Raw genomic sequence first — 24,542 nt, 5'->3', positions numbered from 1 at the left:
AAGGTTGTCAGCTGGTTCTGTTTTCCAGTGCCGTGACAGTGAATATCAGCATGGAAGCTGCTGTTGATTCACTGGCAGCACTGGAGGTTTGCCTACAGTGACCTAGGGTATAGTTGCAGTGGCTCAATAGAATCTTGTCCTGTCACTGGGTACCACTGAAAAGAGACTGGCTCTATCCTCACTGCACCCTCCCCACAGTTATTTACACATTGATGAGATCCCACCTGAGCCTGCTCTTCTGCAGGCTACACAGGCCCAGCTCTCTCAGCCTTTCTCAAATGTGAGGTGCTCCAGTCCTTTTACCATTTTGTGCCCCTTCACTGGACTCTCTGCAGTATGTCTAGAACTGTACACAGTACTTTAGTGTGGCCTCAAGAGTGCCGAGCAGAGCTCAACCTTCTGATAATAGCATTCTTATCACAGCCCAGGATATTGTTAGCCACTTTTGCTATAGACTTTTCTTTAGCATTTCCTCTGTCTATGCGCACTTCCCTTTAGAATTGGCTGTTTTGAAGATGTTTGAATGAGAAGACACTGGGGTAAATGCTGCTCTCATGGACTCTGTTTTTTTCCTGAGCAGATCCCATAGTTCCTTTTTTGTCCTCATTCTAGAAGGTGTACTTGTACTGGGTTCTGAAGCAGAAGAGATCTGAGGTGCTGTACTGTTCAGTTTGGTGTATATAGCATAGAGGTGATAGGAAATCAGGACATACAAGCATCCCTAACAGTTGCTGCTTAAAAGTTTGTTGGGTCACATAATTAAACATGCAAAATCCTTTGGCAGTTATAAAAATAAAATACACAGATATATATGTGAATTTTCTGGCTTCTCTGCTAAAAGTTGCACTGAGAAGTTATTGTAAAGGTGTAAAAATTTGAACTACTTTGAACTTATTTACAACGTAGTCTCATATATTTAATCTTACAGGCTCATGAGCGACTGGAAGATTCTAAACTTGAGGCTGTCAGTGACAACAACCTGGAGCTGGTGAATGAAATTCTTGAAGACATCAGTCCCTTAGTAAATAAAGATGAAAATATCGCGGAATTGGTTGGAATACTCAAGGAGCCTCATTTTCAGGTGACACCTTTTTACTGTATATTTCCAACTTACTGTCTCTGTGTCCACATATAAATCTAAGAATAATAATGAGACAAAACCTGAACTGTAGCAAGCTTTAATATATGTGATTTTACTCCAAATGAAAGGCAAAGCAGAAGCCATGTGGGGTTAAGAATGAGCATGATTTTATTCTTTGATGTTACTTCTAGAATATCTTCACCCATTGTTTTAAATTCCACTGGAGTTTCTGTTACAAATCTTGGAGAAACATTTACTTCCTGTATGACTGGTGTTCCCATAACAATTCCCTCAAGGCTTCATCCTTAGCATTTCCAGGTGGGCTCAGTTCCTGGTAATGACCGTTCTGCATTTCAGTTCAGCTGCTGGCATTTATACTCAATGTGTGAGATGTACAGTTTGCAGAGTGAATGAGCGTGATTCTTCTATGATGTGATCTGCACTGCAGCTTGAGACTCTGCATCCCTCTCAATGTTGCTCTGATTCAGTGAAGTTTTGATTTATGCTTGTCAGAAGCAGATGTTTCTCCATAGCTGCCATAGCTACCAGCTTCCATACTGTCCCTTGAAGATCAGGGTTTGTAAATCCTTGGTAGATTCTGGACTTTCTAGGCAGGCTTCAGCTGACTTTAGTATTTAGCTGTAGGTATACTGCAGAAGAACATAAGCAGACCTTTTGCCAGGGTATAAATGTGCTTCTTCTGGCAAACAGGTATAGAATCATAGATTTATTCATTTATTTGTATATGGGTTTAAATACACATTTTTTTCCTAAATTTTTAGTTATGCATTATACAAACATAACAGTGAGATGCACTACTGTTTAACATAGACACTGAAAATACTGTCAAGCTGTGTTGTGGCCTGTTGGAAGAGAGAATATTTTTAAGAGCTCAGCTTCTGAGGTGATAGCTCTTCTGAGTGCTGATAGTTCCTTTACCTGTTTTGAAGAGCAGTGCCTTGGTCTCCCTTGTGCTCATATTTGCCCAGAAGGGCATCATAGCTAGTGGTTCAAAGACCCTTTGGAGACTAACTGGTGAATAATCCTGCTAATCAAGTCTTTGATCCTTAGCAGAAATTGGCACTGGAAAGGGGGAGGATGAGTCTGAAGAAATTCATAGTTACAATGCAAAAAGATTGCAATTGAGGGCCAACTGGTGCACTGACAGATCTGACAAAGATTCATTGTGTTAGATAGAATCATAGCACTAAATGAACTAAAGCTGACAAGTCAGAGGGTAAATTGAAAAAGAACTTGCTGGAGTAGACTGACTTTGAAGGACACTGTAACAATGATCTCTGGAGAGAGATGGCAAAGACCAGAAACCAACTGTGCAAAGAATCTTTGTGGTGGAGACTGGAGACTGAGATCAAATAAGAATTTTAATTAGGCTGAGTGGTCAATACTGAGGCAAACCCAGCATTCATTCCTGTTCAGTGGTTGTATTAACAAGGAGGCACAATATGAAATGCACAACATGCTGCTGGTGTCGGTTGCTCCATTACTTCAGGCTTAAGCTACTTATACATTTAATTTGAAAGTTACAAAGTAGCTGGTGAGCAGAAGTCCCAGTATTTCTGCTGTTTCTTGCATGTTTTTTGTTGCTTGATTTATAAAGAGCATACTTGGAATTGCATACATGCTGCATTAGCTTTACAATTCTGTTCTGATCTTTTGATAGTGTTTCCTAATTGCATCTTAAAGGCCCATTTAACAAATCTCTCTTCTGTTTTCCATCTTTGTCCCCAGCCGTAGGCATCTAGTGAGCATCTAGGATAAGCCAGCAGTGATACCTTCCAAAATGTTTTGTGAGAGTTTAGTGATTTGTTGCTCAGACTTCTGAGTGAGGAATAGCATTATCTACCTGTGGCGTCTATTCCATCAGCTTGTTCAGTTGTTTTTTTAACCTCTGTGAAAATCTGGTATTCACAACATCACCCATCTGAGCGGCTGCTTTGTTTTTGAGACTGTTTACTCTCAGTTTTATTTCATAGCCCCTTGTTCCTGTGTAGAAAGTAAATGATGTTTTTCCTAATCAGCTTTTTTGTGTTATTCGTGATTTCAGAGGCCTTGTTGTATATGTGTGCCTGTCTCAAGTAAATAAAAAGAAGGGAAGCAAAGCTGTATAAAGTTTTCCGAAGTCATTTACAGCAGCATGGATTTATGAAGTGGTATAGTAATTTCCATTGCATATCCTACTCATTGCCTAAAAATTCCTAGTAGTTTGTTTGCCCTTTAACAGCTAGTGAATAGAATAGCGTAGTTCAAGTTGGAAGTGACCTACAATGATTATCCGACTGCCTGACCATTTCAGGGCTGACCAAAAATTAAAGGATATTATTAAGGGCACTGTCTAGATGCATGTTAAACACTGACAGGTATGGGGCATCAACCACCTGTCTGGGAAGCCTTTTCCAGTGTTTGACCACCCTCTCAGGAAAGCAGAGGTACCTTTAGGCTCAGTAAGCATAGAGATGTATTGCTTTTTTGGTTTTGTTTTGTACTGTTTACGCCTCTGAGATGCCACTTCTGAGTCTGTCATTTAATAGGTTAAATTAGGATGGTGTTTTCCCTTGCAGCCTGTGTTGAATTTCATTTGCCTTGTTCTCACTCTGTTGTTCATGAAGTGCTCCTGCAGGTTACAGTCAGTTGTTTCACTCCTTGAATAGTTTAGCAGCCTTAGCAAACCCTGTCATTTCACTTCTCATCCTCATTTCCTAGATCACTTACCTGACATGTCAGTGAATTGGCAGGTGTAGAACTGAGCCCAAATGCCTGTGGGAAATCCCCTGGTGACATGAATTTTGAAAACTGATAATACTCTGTTCCTGGCCCTAATTTTTCTGTCTTTTACCCACTTGAGAGCCTTACTGCTTATCCAGTAGTAGCTTTGCTTCCTTAAGACTTTGATAAAGGAGTCTATCAAAGGCCTTTTGGAAATTGATCTGTATTATCAACCATAACTGCCTTGTTGCTATGCTTGGTGACTCTTTCAAGGAACTTAACTAGATGTGAGAAGCATGACTTTCCTTTTTAAAGCATGTTGGTGCTTCCCCATGATACCTTTTGTACAATCATTCTGTTTTTATGAAACAACTTCTCATTTGTTTAGTATCAACATCAGACTTCCTGGTTCACAGTTTGTTGACTCTTCCTTGGAAACCAGTTTAAAAATTCATGTCATGATTATTGCATGCTATTAACAAGATTGCATGCTGCTTCTTTCAGTATCCTGTTGGGTAAGTCATGGATATGTAAGAAAAATAAGCTATTTCTAGAGCTTCCTACTTAATTTGCTGCAAAATCTGGATGGAACAGAAAGAATTGGTTGCAAAAGAAAAAGCCTATTTGATGGTTATATGCTGCCCTGGAGAACTAATGTAACCACTCTGTCAGAATTAGAATTCATTAAAAAAAGGTCTGAAGCAGCTTTAACTTTGGTTTTGGGGTTCTTTTTAATTATTATTTTCTAAGTGCCTGTTGTGAGGCCTTTAGTCTCACTTGCAGAAACAGTGAGCAGTTTTGGCCACTGTGTACAGGCAAAAAGCAGCTATCTGCTTGCTTTTTGAAACTAGATCTTAGGTGATTCAGTTCTGAAGCCTAAAGTTAGGATGTACTTTTGTGCTTTTGTTCTCCACCTGGAGGCAGGCAGCAAAGATAACTCAGGTCGAAGTAGCAGTGTTGTGATGAAGTGTTTTTATTTAACTGATACCATAGTTATGACCACTCTGGAAGAGCTTCTAGGACAATTTGCAGACCAAAATGTGGATACAATATTCTTTCTAAGGCTTGAGGAGGCTGTATGTCTGTCTCGGAAAAGGAAATAGAAAATGAACTAAATAGTCAAGAATTAATCCTTTCTGCCTCATTTGGTGCAAGGAGGCATGTTCCAAATTCTGCAAGAGGGAGCTGTAAGGAAGAAAGAAAAAATACAGTGTCACTTGTAATTATAGAAAGTGTAGCTTGCATCCTTTCTCCAGTTCAGTAACTGTATAAAGAAGCCACCTTGACGTCTTTTGAAATTTCACAGACACTATTGTGTAACTGGTTTAGAGGCTAATTCTGTATTTTCCAAATGAATGGTACCACTTTATCACAGTGTCACCTTAACAGTTGTAACACACCTCAGCATACATGTATGAAATGTGGTATACAAGTAATGAGTGCAACAGCTTATCTGAAGATATAATTTAGTGCTGAAAATACTGAATCATGGAACGTTGGAGAGGGACTGGCTTCTGGAGTGCAGGGCATGTATGGTTATACTGTTGTGTTTGACTGACTGCTCCTCCCATGACTCATTTCTCGTTTCATTCCTTTTTCTTCCCTTCCACTTCTTATCCTTTTTAGTTTTAACTGAACTTCTCAGAGGTCAAAATGTTGGAAGATGATAAGTTCTTATGAGTTTCACAGTATTTATGTCTGGTCTTCATGCCAATATGTATTAAGAGCCCACTGACACATGCAGTGCATAGAAGGGGTATAGCAAGTCTTACCAGCCAGTAGCTGGAGAGCAGGAGAGAAGAGTGGCAAAAGCCATTGCCTTGAGAGAAGAGGGAGGAGCACTGTTTGAGCGGTTAAACCTGCAGAGGAGTAATTTCTGCTGCTTATGAAAGAACTTGTTCAGTTACTTTCACCTTCCCAAGAATTATACAAGCCATTCATCCTGAACAGTAGAGGCTGCTGTATCTACTTCATCTGAAAAAGAAGCCAATATTTTCTGCTAATAGTAAGCTTTATAATGGCTAATCATACCTTTTAAAAAGTTCCATTTAGCAAAGTGATTTTAAGTTGCCTCCTGGACAGATCTTAATTTACAGGGTTATTTTCTGCACATATTCATGCCTCCTTACCAGTCCCCCAGGTTTCTCTTAAGATCTTAAATGATTTCCTCACTTTTTCAGAAAAACCTTTAAAAATGTCATCTTTTCACATGTACATTAGGGGCCTCCAGTTTATTTAGTAAATTCTGATATTTAAACAGTGTTATCAAATAAGACAAGCCCATGTTTAGTGCATAAAGGAGGAATAGAAATATTTTAAGTACCTCTGAGGCAGGAAGTGTTAGGAAAGGAGTCCTGAGTTCAAGACCATAGAGTTGTTCTGCTCTTGTGTATTCCCCCCACCCCAGCCCCCAATTTGTAATTTATTTGTTCTGATGGATCACAGAACAATTTCTGTTGGGGAAATAATTATGATATAGACAGACAGTGCTTCAGATCATGTAGAGATGGAGCTGAGAATCTTTTTAGGGAAAACAGATTCTGAATTTGAGCTTGGCTTCAGCGCTGTAGAGAGCTTTGGATGTTTAATGGTTCTTTCTTTACTGAATTTGAATTCACAGAATCATAGAATTGTTACTTCTTAATTATTTTTTTACCTGTCAAATAAGTACAGCAACAGAAAACTATTGTAAAGAAGTTGACAGGTTTTAAGTTTATAAATGACTTTCTGACAGTATCTTGCACAAAGGAGCCATGCTGTCTGCCACAGGACTGTATGTCTGTTGTGCAGTGTGCCTTGTGATATGCAGAGAGTTCTTCTAAATGTCCTGTCCTGGCAATATTGCTATTTTGTCCATGACAATCTTTCTGCAGTTACTCAGTTTTGGATAGTCAGCTGATCCTGTTTACATGTGCAGCATGGAAGAAACTTTGAACTGTTTTATGGTTGTTCATTATTCAGTCCATGTTGTTTTGCAGACTTCAGCAGTGGTTTTATAAGCGTTCCAGCACCAGTATGAGAAAGGTCAGATTCCAGAGGAGCTCTGGAGCTGCAGGAGCACAGGATATCACTTTTACCAATACCATAAGAAAGAAACAAGTGAAGCTTATGCAACTGCATTTCTCAGATCACTCAGCCGTATTCCTGAAATAAGTACTGAGTGACGTAAAACATTGGAGGGCAGTCCAGCAGCAGCTAGAAACGCATAGCCCTTGTTGCCAGGTGGCTTTGTTTCAGTGTCCTTCAGGACTCTATGCTGTGACCTGGTAGGCTAGAAATAAGTCTCGTAAAACTGGTATGGTATCCTTGAGTTTCAGAACTGAGAGTTAGGTATGGGATGGTAAAAATTTACCTATGTCTTGCTTTAAGGAAACCAATGAACTATTTTACTTAAACCATTTTATAATCGTGGGCAGCAGTGTAGGGTCCTTGATAGTCTTTCTGTGACTCAGCCATCGTGTAAAGAGCAGGGTAAAGATTTTGTGGTTGAGAGATTGTTAAGTAGTAATTGAAGGAATTCATGCTTGTCCATAAAACTGAGTGAATCAGTTGGATCAGCATATGGAATAGGATTAGATTTAAGAACTGAAGAATCTTACAGAGCATGTTAATTTTAACAGGATGACAGAGACTGTTAGTTTAGTAGCCTGTTTTGACTGTGGATCAGATTATAATCCATAAATTATATGACCACTAGGGCAGGGAGCTGTACAGGCATGGTTAGGTGTAAGGTTCCACAAGAAATCTATTGGTTTGTGGCCAGAAAGTTTGGGAACAACTTGTTCTAGCATGTGATTAAAAGAGAATACTGGTAGTATCATACTGGTGTATCTACCTGTTTTTGTCAGTGGCACTGTGTTAAAATGTGTGCTTGATGTTAGTTGGTTTCATGTTGGGAATGTAGAAAGATAAAAAATGCTTATTGCAAACATTGGCAAATAGAGATCTGTTCTTAACGGTTTCTGGATTGGATGTGTCTTGGATAATGAAGAATTAGAAATTGCTACCATCTGACAGCTGCTTGATTTAAATAAATGATTGTTTTTCGTGTTTAATTTGATTTGGTTTGTCCACAGTATCAGAGCTGCCACAATAAGCAGCTGTCTTTACAGTCTTAATGGCAGGGGCAGAATCAGTGAATTCTCCTTCTAACCTCAAGTTCAAGTATCAGCAGGGTCATTGTGTGATGGGCAGATGACAATGACTGTTCAGGTTTGTGATGTTTTGAGGACTTGCATGTTGAGGTTAGCACTAAACTAATATGGTTGCACAACTTTTAAGTTGGAAGTGGCTTACAGAAGGATAGAGCAGACTGCATAGCAAAGTTATTAATTTGCCTAAATTTTGCCTGCTCACCTGCTCTGCTTTCTAGTAGTTTGCTGTCTTCCCCTGGCATGTGCATGTCACTATCTGTGATAGTCCCTAATCGTGTCTTCTCATTTTAGCTACTTATTTCATACCAGTCAGTGATACGACTTAAGACTGTATCTTATCAGGTCACTGTCTGAGACAAAACTATGTTGTTTGAAGCCTAGTAGACATCTCTTCCACTTGCTTCTTTTCCTCTTTCTGCATCTGTCAGTGAGAGTTCTGCGCTATAGAAATCTATCTACAACTATCATAGATGGTGGCTATAGGAATCTCTTTTCCTCTTCTAGACAGGAACTGTCTGATATTGCTTTATTTGTATGTATTGTCTTATAAATCTTTTCTTTAAATTTTAAAGTATCTCTTATGAAAAAATTAAGTATAAATTGCTTTGTCTTCCAAAGATGATTATTTTTATTTGGATCTCCTCCTTTTGCTTTGTATTTATGTACAGGGACTGGGGAAAACACCATTAACTACATGGTCTGAGTTCTTGTCTTCCAGAAAGTGAATTCTGTCAACTTGGATTCATTTGGTGCTAGAATTCTGCCTTGGCTTTATGCAAGCAGAAATCACTCATTCTGCAGATTGCTAGAAATCCTTGCATACCTGTAATTATCCAAATTACTGTGGAGGAAAATTTTATTACATTAAGTACAAGTATCTAATGATGAGTTATCTTCATTTTTTTTTTTGCAGAGGGTTGTTTGTTTACTTTAACCATTTGCTCAGATACTGTCTCATTAGGTGGAAAGCTATTTTAGGTACTCCTTTTTCAATCTTCTCTGCAAGATCACATATTCCTCACAGATTCATGGCATTTCTTCTATGCTTCCTTAAGAAGCATTTGCATTTCCAAAAGAGAGCATATTTACCAAGATAATAGGCTTATCAGTCTGTGTGAGTACTTGTACGTCAATTTTTGCTCCATTCCATGTGAACTGAGAGTTTTATGGTCTGATCCCAAAAGCGCAGATTCAGTGGTTATTCAGCACTAAACCCTTTTGGAAATGGTTATATCATGGTTTGAAAAAAAGTTTTTTTTTTTCTGTTCCTTTGCAGTCACTCTTAGAAGCACATGATATTGTGGCTTCAAAATGTTACGATTCCCCTCCTTCTAGCCCAGAAGTCAATAATTCTTCAGTGAACAACCAGATTGTTCCAGTAGATGCTATTCGTATCCTTGGAATTCACAAAAGAGCAGGAGAACCATTGGTAAGTCACTGAAGATATGTGTGTCTTGAAAGTCTGAGTGAAAATGTTTTCATGTGCCTGATTTCTTGCATTATGTTTTAATTGTTTCCATTATTATGTTATGTAATTTAGTGGGTGATAAGATCATTATCGAGAAGTTGATACAAGACTATATTCGTTCTTTTAAAGAAATTATGGGATGGCGAACAAGCAGTCACAAGGCTGAATGACTTGCTAGGATGACTGACTAACACAATGTCCCTTTTGGTCCTGGTACAAAATGACAGGATTGCACATAATAAATAAAAGTTCAGTCATATGAAAAGCTTGTCTGAAAGCCCTTTTGTGTCACCTGATGCTTATCTGTGTATTAGGAACTCTTACACTGTAGTAACTATTACTGTCTGGTTGTATTGAGGTAGATAGAAAAATCACATGGTTTTGCTTGAGATAATGGTAAAATGAAATGAAATTTAAATGGTGGTAAACTAGCTGTCACATACCTCTTTCAGGGTGTTACATTTAGAGTTGAGAACAATGATCTGGTAATAGCACGAATTCTACATGGTGGAATGATAGATCGACAAGGTCTTCTGCATGTAGGTGACATTATTAAAGAGGTGAATGGCCATGAGGTTGGAAACAATCCAAAAGAATTGCAGGAACTGCTGAAAAATATTAGTGGCAGTGTCACTCTGAAGATTCTCCCCAGCTACAGAGACACTGTTATTCCTCAACAGGTCAGTAGCACATTTCTAAGTTCCTGTCAAAAGATTATTTTAAGATCTTTTAATTATTTTATGTATTTAATGCTGGCAAGAAGTCTAAACTATATATACCTGTATTCACCTTTAATTACACACACACACACACACACACACACACACACACACACACACACACACACACACACACACACACACACACACACACACACACACACACACACACACACACACACACACACACACACACACACACACACACACACACACACACACACACACACACACACACACACACACACACACACACACACACACACACACACACACACACACACACACACACACACACACACACACACACACACACACACACACACACACACACACATTGTGGAAGTGGGTTTACTCTGTAGACTGATACCACACCTAATATCCCTGCATAAAAAAACTTTATTAGTATCTAAAATTGATAAGCATTTATATACGACATATAAATCGTGTTTCTTTGACATCCAGTGACCTCTGCTGATCTAGCCACAGTATCACAGTATCACAGTATGTTAGAGATTGGAAGGGACCTCGAAAGATCATCTAGTCCAATCCCCCTGCCGGAGCAGGAACACCTAGATAATGTTACACAGGAATGCGTCCAGGCGGGTTTTGAATGTCTCCAGGGAAGGAGACTCCACAACCTCCCTGGGCAGCCTGTTCCAGTGTTCCGTCACCCTCACTGAGAAGAAGTTTCTTCTCAAGTTTAAGTGGAACCTCTTGTGTTCCAGTTTGTACCCATTACCCCTTGTCCTATCATTGTTTGCCACTGAGTAGAGCCTGGCTCCGTCCTCGTGACACTCCCCCTTTATATATTTATAGACACTGATAAGGTCACCCCTCAGTCTCCTCTTCTCCAAACTATAGAGACCCAGCTCCCTCAGTCTTTCCTCATAAGGGAGATGCTCCACTCCCTTAATCATCTTAGTTGCCCTGCGCTGGACTCTCTCCAGCAGCTCCCTGTCCTTCTTGAACTGAGGGGCCCAGAACTGGACACAATACTCCAGATGCGGTCTCACCAGGGCAGAGTAGAGGGGAAGGAGGACCTCTCTTGACCTACTAACCACTGCCCTTCTAATACACCCCAGGATGCCATTGGCCTTCTTAGCCACAAGGGCACAGTGTTGGCTCATGGTCATCCTGTCGTCCACTAGGACCCCCAGGTCCCTCTCCCCTACACTGCTCTCTAACAGGTCATTCCCCAACCTATACTGGAACCTGGGGTTGTTCCTGCCCAGATGCAGGACTCTACACTTTCCCTTGTTATATTTCATCAAGTTACTCCCTGCCCAACTCTCCAGCCTATCCAGGTCTTGCTGGATGGCAGCACAGCCTTCTGGCGTGTCAGCCACTCCTCCCAGCTTAGTGTCATCAGCAAACTTGCTGATAGTACACTCAATTCCCTCATCTAAATCATTGATGAATATATTAAATAATACCGGTCCCAGTACTGACCCTTGAGGCACTCCACTAGTTACAGGCCTCCAACTAGACTCAGCCCCATAGACTACAACTCTCTGGCTTCTCTCCTTCAGCCAGTTCGCAGTCCACCTCACTACCTGATCATCCAGTCCACACTCACACTAAACATGCAGTGAACTGCATGTGTTTATAACATGATCAGTGTTCAAGTAATCTCTTTCGTAGTATTCAGGAACATATGGAATCCAACAGCTGAGTTTGAACTCCCCAACTTAAGTAGGAGTTTGGATGGTGGCAATTCCTTATCCTGCTGTTGTTGCTGTAGGGTGTTGATTTCTCCACTGCAGAGGTAACTTGTACCTCTAAAACAAGTCCTCTAAGCCTCTGAAATACCATATAAGACACTCCTTCAAGTAGTGGGTCTAATGCTTGTGACTGTAACAGACTATGCCAGCGCTGAGTAGATGCTGAGGGAATGTGCTGTATTTGAGGCAGGTGCGCTGCTTCCTTTGTTCCCCAGCCTGGTAGAAAAAAGTCAAAAGATGTTTCCAGTCTATTGGTGCATCTTGATTATTTCTTCATCTGCATCAAATTTGAGTCTTAAGCAGTCACATATCTTGCTTGATTTAAAACACTGATTTAATGGCCAAATTAATTCTTAAGATTCCACGAACCTTGAATGCAATGCTCACATTCTGAGAGTTTTTAAAATATTTTTAAGTAATTTAAAGTCAGAGTACTAATTGAATTGCATATACTGAGACGCAGAAATGAGTGTTTCATAATACACTGTCCAAATAGAGCAGTTGGGGGTTTTATTTTTATCATGAAGCTCTTTCATCCAAGGCTTGCACTGCTGATTATTGTACTCTCTCAGCTGGTATATGCCTTTTTTTTCCACAGATTGTATTTTACTTGCCAAATGCAACTTTGATCATGTCTAACTGTAGGTAAAGACATTATTTCAGTTTAACAAATAAGAATGCATTTTATAATGTTTAAGCTTTGTAAATTTTTCCCCATTTCAGGTTTTTGTGAAGTGTCATTTTGATTATAATCCATATAATGACAACCTCATCCCATGCAAAGAAGCAGGTTTGAAATTTTCTAAAGGAGAAATTCTTCAGATTGTAAACCGGGAAGATCCAAATTGGTGGCAGGTTGGTAAAAAGATTAAAAAGTAAAATAAGAACCCCCTAAAAGCTTCAGTAGTTGCTGTAATAGTAAACTCTTTAAATGGTGATTTGCTTCCCTTTAAAACTAGATATAAGAAAAAATATTTACATTGCAATCTAATTTCAAGCTAATACCAAGATATTAACAGTTGAAACACTAGAGAAAATTGAATGGTATAAATTGTAACACTCATTTTGCTATTACTGCTATTTATTTGTCTTTGTTCTTGTATCATAAACCTAGACATTCCACAGTCGGTTTTAAGTGGATAATTTCTAGCTGAAAGTCTTAGGTTGACTATGTTAATTGTAGTAAGCCTTCCCTGACAGCGACTATGGAAGAAGTGAACCCCTTCCTGAGTGCTCAGAGTTGAGGAGAGAGAGGGAAGTTAACCCTGCGGATTTGAAGAGGGGTGAGAATAGCTGTTTGAAGAAGCTCTGTCTTTTATTTCTGCAGTGGTGGTCCTTGTATGTGAGCTGTAACATGCATGTTCATAATCAAAATGTTTGGCACTATTTCAAATATTAACAGTTCATCCTGCTTTAAGGTTGTATTTCCTCATTCAGTCCTTCAGTAGACATGTAATCCAGTATTTATGCTGGTTTTCATTTTTCCAAAACACTATACATACAATTGAACATCATCAGTGCCATTGAAAGTGGGATTAGTGAACCTTTAGGACACTCTTCTCAACCAAGATACTCAAAATTGCAAGTGGCAGTGGCAGTCTAGGCAAAAAGTTTAGCGTTACTCATTTCCCTTTCTGCCCCTTAATTGCTCACCCTTTGCTAGATAACAAGCCAAACATTACTTGAGAGCAAGAGATGTATGACTTCTTTAAGAGCCACAAAAATATCTGAATATACATCAACAACTGTTGCTGAATTCTGTTGCTTGTCAGTGACGGTAACAACAGAAAGACTAAGAAGTGTGAGGGAAGACAAAAAATTTCTTACTGCCAAGTTCATTAGTTTCAATTAACTCTGTAGTAGTTTGACATTTAGCTTACATGCTGTGTTCTGTATTGCTTTTCAAGTCCTCCAGTTGTAACTGGTGGGTGCCGATGAGAAATAAATACTCTATGGGTAGCAAACATGAAATGCGTTAAACCAGTATAGTGTGTTGCAAGTCCTGCTATGCAGATCGTGCCATTGGAGAGAAAAAAACAGTTTTTCCTTGTGTTTTCTAGAAATGCCAGACTGTTACTGAAAACTTGCTAACTGTAAAATACCAGTCAGTCATAGGTAAAAGGAAATGGTTCCTGATAGCAAGAGACAGGCTGACCAGTTATGGAGAAGAAAAGTGTACATTTCATAATTGTGTGTTTGTACGTGTTAAGCTTGCTGAGAATTGAGCTAGCCATGAAATTACTTTGTACAGAATCTTAGCCAAACATTCATTACTAGGAATACTTCAGTTACTAAGATTTTAAATCTCTAGTTAGTGCAAAAAGCTTAAGGCATGATTAGGTATGTATTAATGACATTGACTGTTTGTGAAATGACTGTTAATAAGCTGCACTGCTCCTGTTTGGAGCAGCTCGAGTACAAAATAAGTCTGCAGTGTACTAGAAAGTCTTGGGGTTTGTCACTTGAGAGTTCAATATCTGGAGAATTCCATTTTGATGCCAAAGGTTTACGGCTATAGGAGCTTACTAACTTAATGGGAACCAGTAATGAAATGTATCTGTTTTATTTGTTTACTGAATTTTAATACTCAATGGGAGGACACTGTTACTGTAAGACAGAATACCCAAATCTGAGTTTGAATTTCGAAGTGTCAGTAGTAAATGTATCGATACCATCTTTGGGAAACATTGGCAGTGTGAAAGTCAGACATCATTATGTCAATGAGAAAAATGCTTCTCCCAGCTTACCTGTGTTTTTTCTTGTTTTCCCCCAGGCTAGTCATGTCAAAGAAGGAGGAAGTGCAGGGCTTATTCCCAGCCAGTTCCTGGAAGAGAAGAGAAAGGCCTTTGTGAGGAGGGACTGGGATAATTCAGGTAAGATTTAATGAATTTCAGGGGTAGATTTTGCTCCATCTGTTATGCTTCTCCTGCTTTCATAGAGACTAGAAAACTGCTGTGTGAGAATACACAGAATGTTGCAAAATTATTGTATTTTGGCTTTGACTGAAAGACAAAGGCTGAAGCCTATGCTTAGTCTTCATAGGCACACGAACCAATTTTGCCACCTGCTGATGAAATGCTAAGTTAGGTGGGAAAGGCCATTTTATTATTTTTTTTTTTTAAAAGCTCTTTATTGTGTTTTTGTAGCATAAACTGAAAGTTAATAAATTAAACATGTTTAATGGATTTTTCTGCTGTTTTTTACAAAGCTTTCTAAGAAAATGTCTTCTGTCTTCAGTTCTTACGATACCATTTGATGTGAATGAAAATATATGTGATCTTCTGCCCTAGAATATATAAAAATCTAAACTAGTCCTTGTACATTTAATTAATCTAATCCTGCATATGTTCATGTAAATAAGTGTTGGAAGAAGACACTCAGCTAGAATTATAAGTTTGTCTCATTTTTTTATTTTTAGGGCCTTTCTGTGGAACAATAAGCAGCAAAAAAAAGAAAAAGATGATGTATCTCACTACAAGAAATGCAGGTATCTCTTAATATTACATATACATCAGAGTACTTTAGCCTTCTGAACTTGCGGAGTCTAGAAGATCCAAAGCTGAAAGAATTGCAGTAAAGGAATTGATTATAAATTTGTTTGATAGATAGTTTTTATGGTTTAAAAGCAGTAATGATCAGTGAGGATATGATGGTGCTGAGTATACCTTTTGGTAGGTGAGGGTCAGAGAAGAAATGTTTTTTACAAAGAGGAAAAGAAGTGAAAGCTTTGCTGCCAGTAGGTTGAGGGATGTGATCCTTCCCCTCTACCCAACATTGATGAGGCCACACCTCACGTGAACTGGGCTCCTCCTCAGTGCAAGAGAAATATGGATGTACGAAGATGATGAGGGGACTGGAGCATCTTTCCTATGAGATGCTGGAAGAGCTGAGTCTGTTCAGCCTGGAGAAGGCTCAGAGGGATCTCATCAGTGGGTATAAATACCTGAAGTGAGGGTGCAAAGAGCACATAGCTAGGCTCTTTTCAGAGAAGTCCAGTGACAAGACCAGAGGCAACAACCAGGAACACAGGATGTTCCCTGTGAACATCAAGAAACACTTTTTCCACTGGGATTATGACTGCGTTTTCCCAGAGAGGTTGTTGTGTCTCCCTCTTTGATGATAACGGACAGCTTGCCTGGACATGGTCCTGAGCATGATTTCCAGGTAGCCCTGCTTGAGGAGAGGGTTGGACCAGATGCCATCCAGAGATACCTTCCAACCTTAAGAATTCTGTGATGCTCTGAAGGCTCACCAATTGTTGATCAGTTTTCCCACTGTGCTCAATCTCAGATTTTCTCACTGGAAGTAAAGGTAATAATGTGACTTACGCTGTCCATGAAGGGGTAACTATTTTATTCCCATGCCAATTTAAAGTAAGAAAGCTTGCGTCAGAATTAATGCCCTTGGAGTACTATTTATATTCACATATGGTTTGTTTATATATAGCATGACTGCTTAATTTTTTTTCTTACAGTACTGTCTGGGTGTTAATTGGTTTTGTACATTTCTCAATGTAGAATTTGATCGTCATGAAATCCAGATCTATGAAGAAGTAGCCAAAATGCCTCCTTTTCAGAGGAAAACGTTGGTCTTAATTGGGGCCCAAGGAGTGGGACGAAGAAGTTTGAAGAACAGGTTTATAGTACTGAATCCTACTAGGTTTGGAACCACAGTGCCATGTAAGTTGCCAGCACTCCTATTGTAGTATTGTACTATGAGTCTGATTATCTGGAAAATACCTGATGTTTATCCCAGTGATTCAGGGTAGGAGGAATTTTGTCAGAATATGAAAGTTATGTAGCATGGGAAAACAAAAGGTTCTTCATCTTCTCAGGCAACAGAGCTAACATATGATGACAGTGAAAATATTTGTCACTACCAGTTAAATGTTACTGATGGTGCAATAAAACAACTTTGTATGTGCAGTGTTTCAGTCTGCTAGGTTTCTTCAGTGCTGGTCACCATCAGTTACTGAGAGGATTCTAGAAGTTCCTAACACTCTTCTGTAATGAACAGCCAGTGGAGTTTCTCAGGTGTGCCATGGAGTTTTCCATCTGTAGAAGCATCCTTGGCATTATAAATTGTTTCTTTAGTATCAGAAATGTAGGGAAAAGCAACACTTCCAATAAAACTGAAGTGTGTGTGGTCTCCAAGATTTGTATGATACTGTTATGTCTTAATACATCTAGCCTCAAGCACATGGTCTTTCTTATTTTCTTTCTGTCCCTATCAACTTCAGAAAAACCCCTCCTCTCTTCCTGAAGCATTGTTTTCTTGCCTTCTTTCCAGAAGGTTACTTTGCTGATCCGCAAGATCTTTATTTCTTTAATGCCCCCTCCTGTTTGCTGTCCAGAGACATCCACCCAAGCCTCATTATTATTCTCCTTCCAGCTGCTTTTCAGCATTTCAAACCCACTCTTTTCCCTTCAGTTCTCAGTGGGCAACAAGTAGATCTGATAACGGGGAGGAGGGAGAGGTCTGAAAGATATATTGTGGAACATGAGAGAGCTGGTCTGTCTTGTTTACTGAATCTCTCTAATGCCAAAACTGGCACTTAGAATTGCTATGTGTAACTGACAAGAAGTTTGACTTCTAAGTGTTAATTTTGTATAAGAAATCCTCCTCTGGGAATCTTACTATTTCATACTGGCAAAATAGGAAGAAACTTTTTACTACCTATAAAATTCCTTATTCCCTTTTTAAAAAGCCTTCAGAATTATTGTTTTCCCTAAAATACTATATAGATATTTAAATATATATAAGTAATGCAACACAGTGTTAAAATGCTTTTACTTGGAGCTCTTGAGCACCCTTTAAGGGCATTAAATTCCAATTTAGCAATCTGACAATCTAATCATGCACATGCAGTACACAGTTTATTGTATATGGAGTCTTCACTGTATGTATCTCCTCTCTCTGTCTTCCTCCCCCCATATATATGTGTTACATCTAAACATACATATACTGTTGTATGCTATAAACTGGTAAAGCTCATTCTTCAAAATTTGTCTCATACTGCTATTATTTTTTAATTGTATTAACCATTCCAGTATTAATCTTTGTGTAGAATATTGGCTAAAGCCTAGATGTTCTAGTAATTTGTTTATTGCTTTACTACTAGCAGCTTCAGAAGATCATTTCAACCAAGTTTTCAATAATAACAAAGCTGATAGGAATTACTGGAAGGGGGCGAATGCTTTCCACTTGTATCACCAAGTTGCACCAAGTGATGGTTGTCACCCAGTGGTGATACAAGTATTACAAAGGGAACCACTCACTGGAGCACTTAATATATTTTAGAGTTCAAGTCTGATTAAATGCAAAGAACGGATAAATAACATGGTGTTAGGACAGTGAAGTTGGTAATAACCTGATACTTCTATTTTATTTACTTTCTTTTCACTTTCTTGCTTAAATAACACGTGCACTGCACAGTATGGCCAATACCCAAGAGAGCTGCTAATGTTTTACTTAAAAATTGGCTTTAATCTCTGCAGTGAATTCACCTTCCTTCAAAGGGTAAGTTGTCCCAGAAAGCAACATTAGCTCGTCTCCATTCATTTTCTGCTGCAGTGGCTGTGTTTCTTCTGATATTTAAGTTAATTTTCTTTATAGCTAGCTCAGGTAATTCTGCCCTGAGTAACAGGGCAAATACAGTGAGCGAAGTTATGTGCTGAGGCTTGGAGGGGCAGGACAGTGCAGATTTTGATGTGTGCTCAGTTATTTTCAGAAGTATATTTGGCATTTGACAGTTAAACTTTCATCTGATTCTGAGTCACTTTAATATTATATTAAGTGAATAATTCAGAAGATGACATTAATGAGTATTGTATATGGTGTGAAGGAGTAATACAAAGGAAATAGGCAAATGGTAAGCAACATATAGGAAAAAAATAGAAATAAAGGGAACAGGAGGGGCTGTGCTGTTTTGAAACTTACATCAGAATAATTAATTGTATATGGAACAATTATAGTTGTATGTTAATATGTATTTTACTTTCCCTAACAGGCAATCCAGCCTCATATTTGTATTCCAAATGCAAAAATAAAACATTCAATTTGTATTTTAAATTTGTTGTTTAGTTACCTCACGAAAGCCCAGGGATGATGAAAAAGATGGGCAAGCGTACAGATTCGTGTCACGAGCTGAAATGGAGATGGATATTAAAGCTGGCAGATATTTAGAGCATGGAGAATATGAAGGAAATCTTTATGGCACAAAAATTGATTCCATCCTTGAAGTTGTTCAGACAGGAAGGACCTGCATCTTGGACGTGAATCCACAGGTATATCATTCATAACGCTACACTGCAAGTGTAGGATTGTAGTGTTGAAGTGGTGTGCCTTTAAATTTGAAGTCTTCTTATGTGGTTTGAAGATTACAGTATCAACTGGATTCTTGCGTTTGTGGCACTTAGTTGGAATGAGTTAGGTGGAAAAAAGCCAACAAGGATTCTGCTTAGAATGGGAGGCTTACAGAGTCATAAATAATCTTTTTAGCCAAGGAAAGAATGATGTTGAGCGTTTCAAAAAGCAGTGTAGGAGTTTCTGAAATAGAAATAGGAATCTTCACTTATGTGTTTCTGCCTATTGTAACAGACTAGTTCTGCAGTGCCCCTTAAGTAACGGTGATGTGTGGTGAGTCATTCTCAAACTTCGGGGTTTTTTTTAATTCTTCTTTGCTTCTAGGCCCTGAAAATACTGAGGACTTCTGAATTCATGCCCTATGTGGTGTTTATTGCTGCTCCGGAGTTGGAGACTCTGCGTGCTATGCACAAGGCTGTGGTAGATGCTGGAATTACAACCAAACTTCTCACTGTAAGCAGATTACTTCACATTTAGTTTGCTCTGAACAAGATGTTCTGATATTATTATTTTTGGATTTTACCTTTCATTTTAGGTAGAATTTGTTCTGCAATGAATGTCTTTAAGAAAAGTAAGGCAAGGCTTTTGCTGATTACTTAGTAGAAGTTAATCAAGTACTATGTGTAAGGCAGATTGCTTATTTCTTAAAAATAGACCCCTTACAGAAAAGCGTTGATTACAAAAATTACTCATAATGTGTTCTTTGTGAAGTGTCACCTTTGATTATTTGCAGCAAATGGGAGATATTTGATGGTGGGAGTTGTTCTTTTATGTAAATGACTTTCCTTTACTTTCCACATCTTTCTCCCAAAAGAAGTTTTCTTTGGGTTTGTCTTGTAATGTAGGTGTGCTTTAAAAATGCAGTCTGTAATCCTTAGGAAAGATACTGCAGCCTACGTAAAGAAAACAAACACCCACAAAAAAAACCAACAAACAACAGAATGCAACTAGGCCTTGTTTCCACTGCTGCAGCAGCACATGCTGCACTGAGAATGCCTGGGAGCTGCTGGAACAGGAACTGTTGAACAGCTTCTCTTCCCTTTGAGTTCCTTGGATTTGTTATGTAAAGTGAACTGGCACATTTTATTCCTTAGATCTTCTCTCCTTTTCTGAGACACTGTGTGTAGTGGAGAGAAATGAGACATGCTTCCTTGGTGCAGCAAATTATAAATACTCTATATGGACATGAATTTACCAGCTGCAGGACCAAAGCAAAAAAGCCAGACTGAGCAGTTAAGGAGGAGTACCGCTTCCTGAACTGAGAAAAGCCATGGTTAGCTGGCAGCTCACAATACTGCTGCAGCTTAGTAACAATATCTTGTATAATGCTGACAAGGCATTCAGAGCAATAAAAAACAGGCTGGTGGTTTAATTTCCACTAAATGAATATGGGATTTTTAGTCTTACTTCCTTTTTTTTTTTTTTCCCCTTAATTTCTTCTTTCCTTCTTTTCAAACCTGTGAGATCACATTCTCTTAACCACATCAGAGATTGTCACTCCTAGTTGTGAATTCTGGCTATTACAGATTCTAGTATCTATGTGGATGCTCTGCCTTTCCTCCCTGCTCCATGTGAACCCTGAATTTTGCAATGCATCTACAAGGATGATGATAGAGGGCTGGAGCACCTCTGCTATGGAGACAGGCTGAGAGAGTTGGCATGGTTCAGTCTGGAGAAGAGAAGGCTCTGGGGAGACCTTAGAGCAGCTTCTAGTACCTAAAAGGGGCCTACAAGAGATCTGGAGAGGGCGTGTAGCGACAGGACAAGGGGGAATGGTTTTAAACTGACAGAGGATAGGTTTAAATTAGACATTAAGAAGAAGCTCTTTACTGTGAGGGTGATGAGACGCTGGCACAGGGTGCCCAGAGAAGCTGTGGCTGCCCCGTCCCTGACAGTGTTTGAGGCCAGGTTGGATGGGGCTTGGAGCAACCTGCTGTAGTGGAAGGTGTCCCTGCCTGTGGCAGGGGGTTAGAACTGGATGAGCTTGAAGGTCTCTTCCAACCCAAACCATCCTGTGATTCTGTGTTAAGAAGGCAAGGTTAAAACTGTCCAGACAAGTATAAAAATAATTCCCTACACTTTCTAATATTTGATTCCCTAAGGCACATACTTGCCTCTCTTGTCCTTATGAATAAAGAGTATAGTTACATTTTAAATGTACATTTATGTATCTTTATGCATTCTAGATTGTATCTGTACTCATGTAGATAAAGAGTAGGATTTTCCATTTCATCTTTGTGTGCTTCCTGAACAAGTGAAAAACAAATGTCATTTGTATTATTATGTTAAGTTTATGTTATTATATTAAGTATTATGTTCTGCTTGCTAGTGGGTCTGTCTACATTATTTCTAGCATCCTAAACCATTCTATTGCAAAAATTGTGGCTGTTGCGGTGATACGTTTGCTCATCTCCTTCATTTACTGGGAAGGAGAGGCTGTTCAGAAGCTTACTTTTTCATTTTGCCTTTTCTGTTTACAACTGTATCAGGACATGAACATTTTAAAAGAAATACTGTCAAGGGGACAAATCTCAGAACAGCTTAGGAAAAAAATGGCTTTTGTGCAGAAGTGCAGAGGAATTTTCTAATGTAGGACTAATGGAACATAAAAAAGTGCTCAGTGACAGTACTTCATGAAGGCTTTGTAATGTAGGGATATAAAGTCCGTGTGTAGCTCATGTCAGAACTTAAACAATGCAGCAGTAGTTCACAAATCAGGATCTGACATCAGGTGAGCAAGGCTGAAATGTAGCCTCTAAAAGCTGTAGGTATTCTAGAGTTTTTTTCTACTAGAAATGTATCTTTCAATGTCTTTTAACTTCCCACTAATTTAAATTTTTGACTTTTTTTGTGCTTTCCTTGGAAATAAAATGCACAAATATATCTACATAACTGATGGACTCAGTCATTCCTAAAGCATCACTTTCATTCTGATTGAATGTCAGTTGCAGATACAAACTGATGTGCATCATTCATGTGTGTCTGTTGACGTGCTTAAGAATTGCCAGATTTGCAAACATTTGGTTGTCATATTTAACATTATTGGCACAGCTCGTAACTTTTTCAACCCTTTCAATATGTTTTAGCTGAAGTTCTGTGTGGATTTACTGTAAATGAAGACTTACTTAACTATTTTTAAATATATTCTTTAAGTAGTCAGTTGTAGGTAATGAAAGGATACTTCTTGCATGTTTATAAGGATTCACCAAGGTTTATGTTCTCAGTAACCTGTAAAACCTGCTTGATGATCATGGAGGTCTTTTCCAACCTGGTTGAATTCTCTGATCTCTTCACCAGGACACTGATTTGAAGAAAACAGTGGATGAAAGTGCACGGATCCAGAGAGCATACAACCACTATTTTGATCTGACCATTGTAAATGACAACCTAGACAAAGCCTTCGAGAAGCTGCAGACTGCTATCGAGAGGCTGAGGCTGGAACCGCAGTGGGTCCCAATTAGTTGGGTATATTGAGGTTTCCCAGGAGGAGCTCAAGTAACAAATTCAGCTGCAGCAAGACGCTGATGCGATGTGTAGATACCGGCGATGACTACGGCACCTGTGCATTTTTACTCTGTGTATATTCCAAAGTACACTGTTCTGAATTTTTATAGAAATGCTGAAGGGAAAGTGTACTTAAATATGTAATTTATTTTAATTTTTCTAACTTTTTACAGGTAACCTTTCTATTCATATCACATGAAGGAAATGCGTTTAAGCATTTTTTCTATGTTTTGATTTCGTACCTTTGCCTTTTTCATCTAAGAAACTTTCAGTCGTTCACTTCAACACTTACATCTTGGTCTTACATTTTCACTGTGATTAAAAAAAGGATACTTGAAATAATATTTTGTAAACCTTGTTAACGTCAGTGTTCAACCAGTCAAAAGTCTATAGCTCTTATTAGGAAAGAACTCTATAATTTCTTTGGTTTTTTTTTTTCTTATAAAATAATAACTTCATGGGAGCAGAATTTTAAGTATTAAAAGCAGCGACAAACACACAGCTCCATTGCTCCAGCTTCTTTCCGCTTAATGTTGGTGCATTCTTGATGTTTCACAAATTCTTTCTGTCTCTTGATTTTGACAACTGTTGTGTAGGTTCCCTTACACGCGTCTCTTCAAATAACGTAAAGCAATACCTTGCATGCTGCTTATGAGGCCGTTTTGGAGAGCCAGCCTGTTAGCCTGTTGTGGCTGAAGGACTGATACTAGAAAGCTGGTACACAGGGTAACTCCATGCAATTGGAATAATGGGGAAGTAGCCTGGGAGAGAACCTGGTAATGTGGAGCCTTGTAGAGTGAAGCTTAACATTTAGGAGTATTTATTCACATTGTGAAAACACACTGCTTAAAAAAAAGGGGGGCATTTTCTTTTCTTAGGACATTGTTTGATATTTGTATGGTGATCTTTGGCTTAATTTTCTGTGCTAGCCAGCTGGGTTCTATATTTTGGAATATTTGTATGTGATGAACTGCTGTATTTTTAGGAGCGTGATGTAGTAGAGTTTCTGTGCTTTTTGTTGCATTGGTTTTAATTGCATTTTTAACGAGCTAGTTTGTGAATTGGAAGCTTACTGCTAAAAAGCAATGATGTTGTTTGTACCTTTTTGTTTTACAACATACTTCCTTTTGTTAATGACAGTTCTTCCCTTAGTAGGCTCATTGATACAATTCACATTAGGCTCAAGTTCATTGATCAAAACTTACGCTGATGTAAATTTCTGCTTAATAAGAACAAAATGAAAATGTAGCTCATTGCTAAGACTAGCTCTTTTTGTGACCCTGTTTTATATTGTAATGTCAGCTGTTGTATATAGTAACATTCACCATCACTTACCAGATTAGGTGTCTGAACTGAAGTCATCTATCTGTTTTAATTTCTCTTCCATCTGGTGACAGGCACCTGGCTTCTGACTTCTTTCTCAACACCAAAGTGTGACATGGAATGCTATTGAAAGGCAACTTCATCAGAACTATTTCTGAAGGAAAAGAGGCTTAGACATTGTAAACCAGTGTTGCTTCCTGGGGCTTTTAAAGACTTATGTGCACAAGGAAAAGAAAAATGGAGTAGATGCAGTATTGGAAAAGTGTCAATCTCAAACACCCCTCCAGACAAACACCCGTATACTACAGGTGATTTTTGCAAAGCCTATGAAGTTGGTTGCTGCGGGGTAAAAAGGGCAAGGAGGGCTTGAGATCTGTGTGTGTGGAAAACATTAGTTGAAGCTGTTTATAGCACAGGTAATCCTTGTGGCTCCTGGTACTGAGATCTTGGTCTTTCAGAGGGGATGAAATTCTCTGAGGA

The 24,542-nt window shown here is 38.8% G+C and overlaps 1 protein-coding gene across 2 annotated transcripts in view; it reads left to right on the top strand.

Annotated features, from left to right (window-relative positions):
- PALS2 (protein associated with LIN7 2, MAGUK p55 family member) overlaps window positions 1-24,542 on the top strand; it is a 63,509-nt gene extending 38,967 nt beyond the window's left edge. For both annotated transcript variants that reach the window (XM_057420427.1, XM_057420428.1), the window contains exons 3-12: window positions 929-1,081; window positions 9,236-9,388; window positions 9,880-10,107; window positions 12,594-12,725; window positions 14,644-14,743; window positions 15,289-15,357; window positions 16,388-16,549; window positions 18,954-19,156; window positions 19,560-19,688; window positions 22,533-24,542. In XM_057420427.1, coding sequence (XP_057276410.1) covers window positions 929-1,081; window positions 9,236-9,388; window positions 9,880-10,107; window positions 12,594-12,725; window positions 14,644-14,743; window positions 15,289-15,357; window positions 16,388-16,549; window positions 18,954-19,156; window positions 19,560-19,688; window positions 22,533-22,709 — 1,506 coding nt within the window. In that variant the 3' untranslated portion in view covers window positions 22,710-24,542. The remainder of the gene's footprint in view (window positions 1-928; window positions 1,082-9,235; window positions 9,389-9,879; window positions 10,108-12,593; window positions 12,726-14,643; window positions 14,744-15,288; window positions 15,358-16,387; window positions 16,550-18,953; window positions 19,157-19,559; window positions 19,689-22,532) is intronic.

The sequence above is a fragment of the Pezoporus wallicus genome, unplaced genomic scaffold, assembly GCF_028554395.1.
Source record: "Pezoporus wallicus isolate ANWC-B61680 ecotype Strahan unplaced genomic scaffold, APGP_CSIRO_Pwel_v1 contig_5441, whole genome shotgun sequence".
NCBI lineage: Eukaryota > Metazoa > Chordata > Aves > Psittaciformes > Psittacidae > Pezoporus > Pezoporus wallicus.
This window is presented reverse-complemented; position numbering and strand designations above follow the sequence as displayed.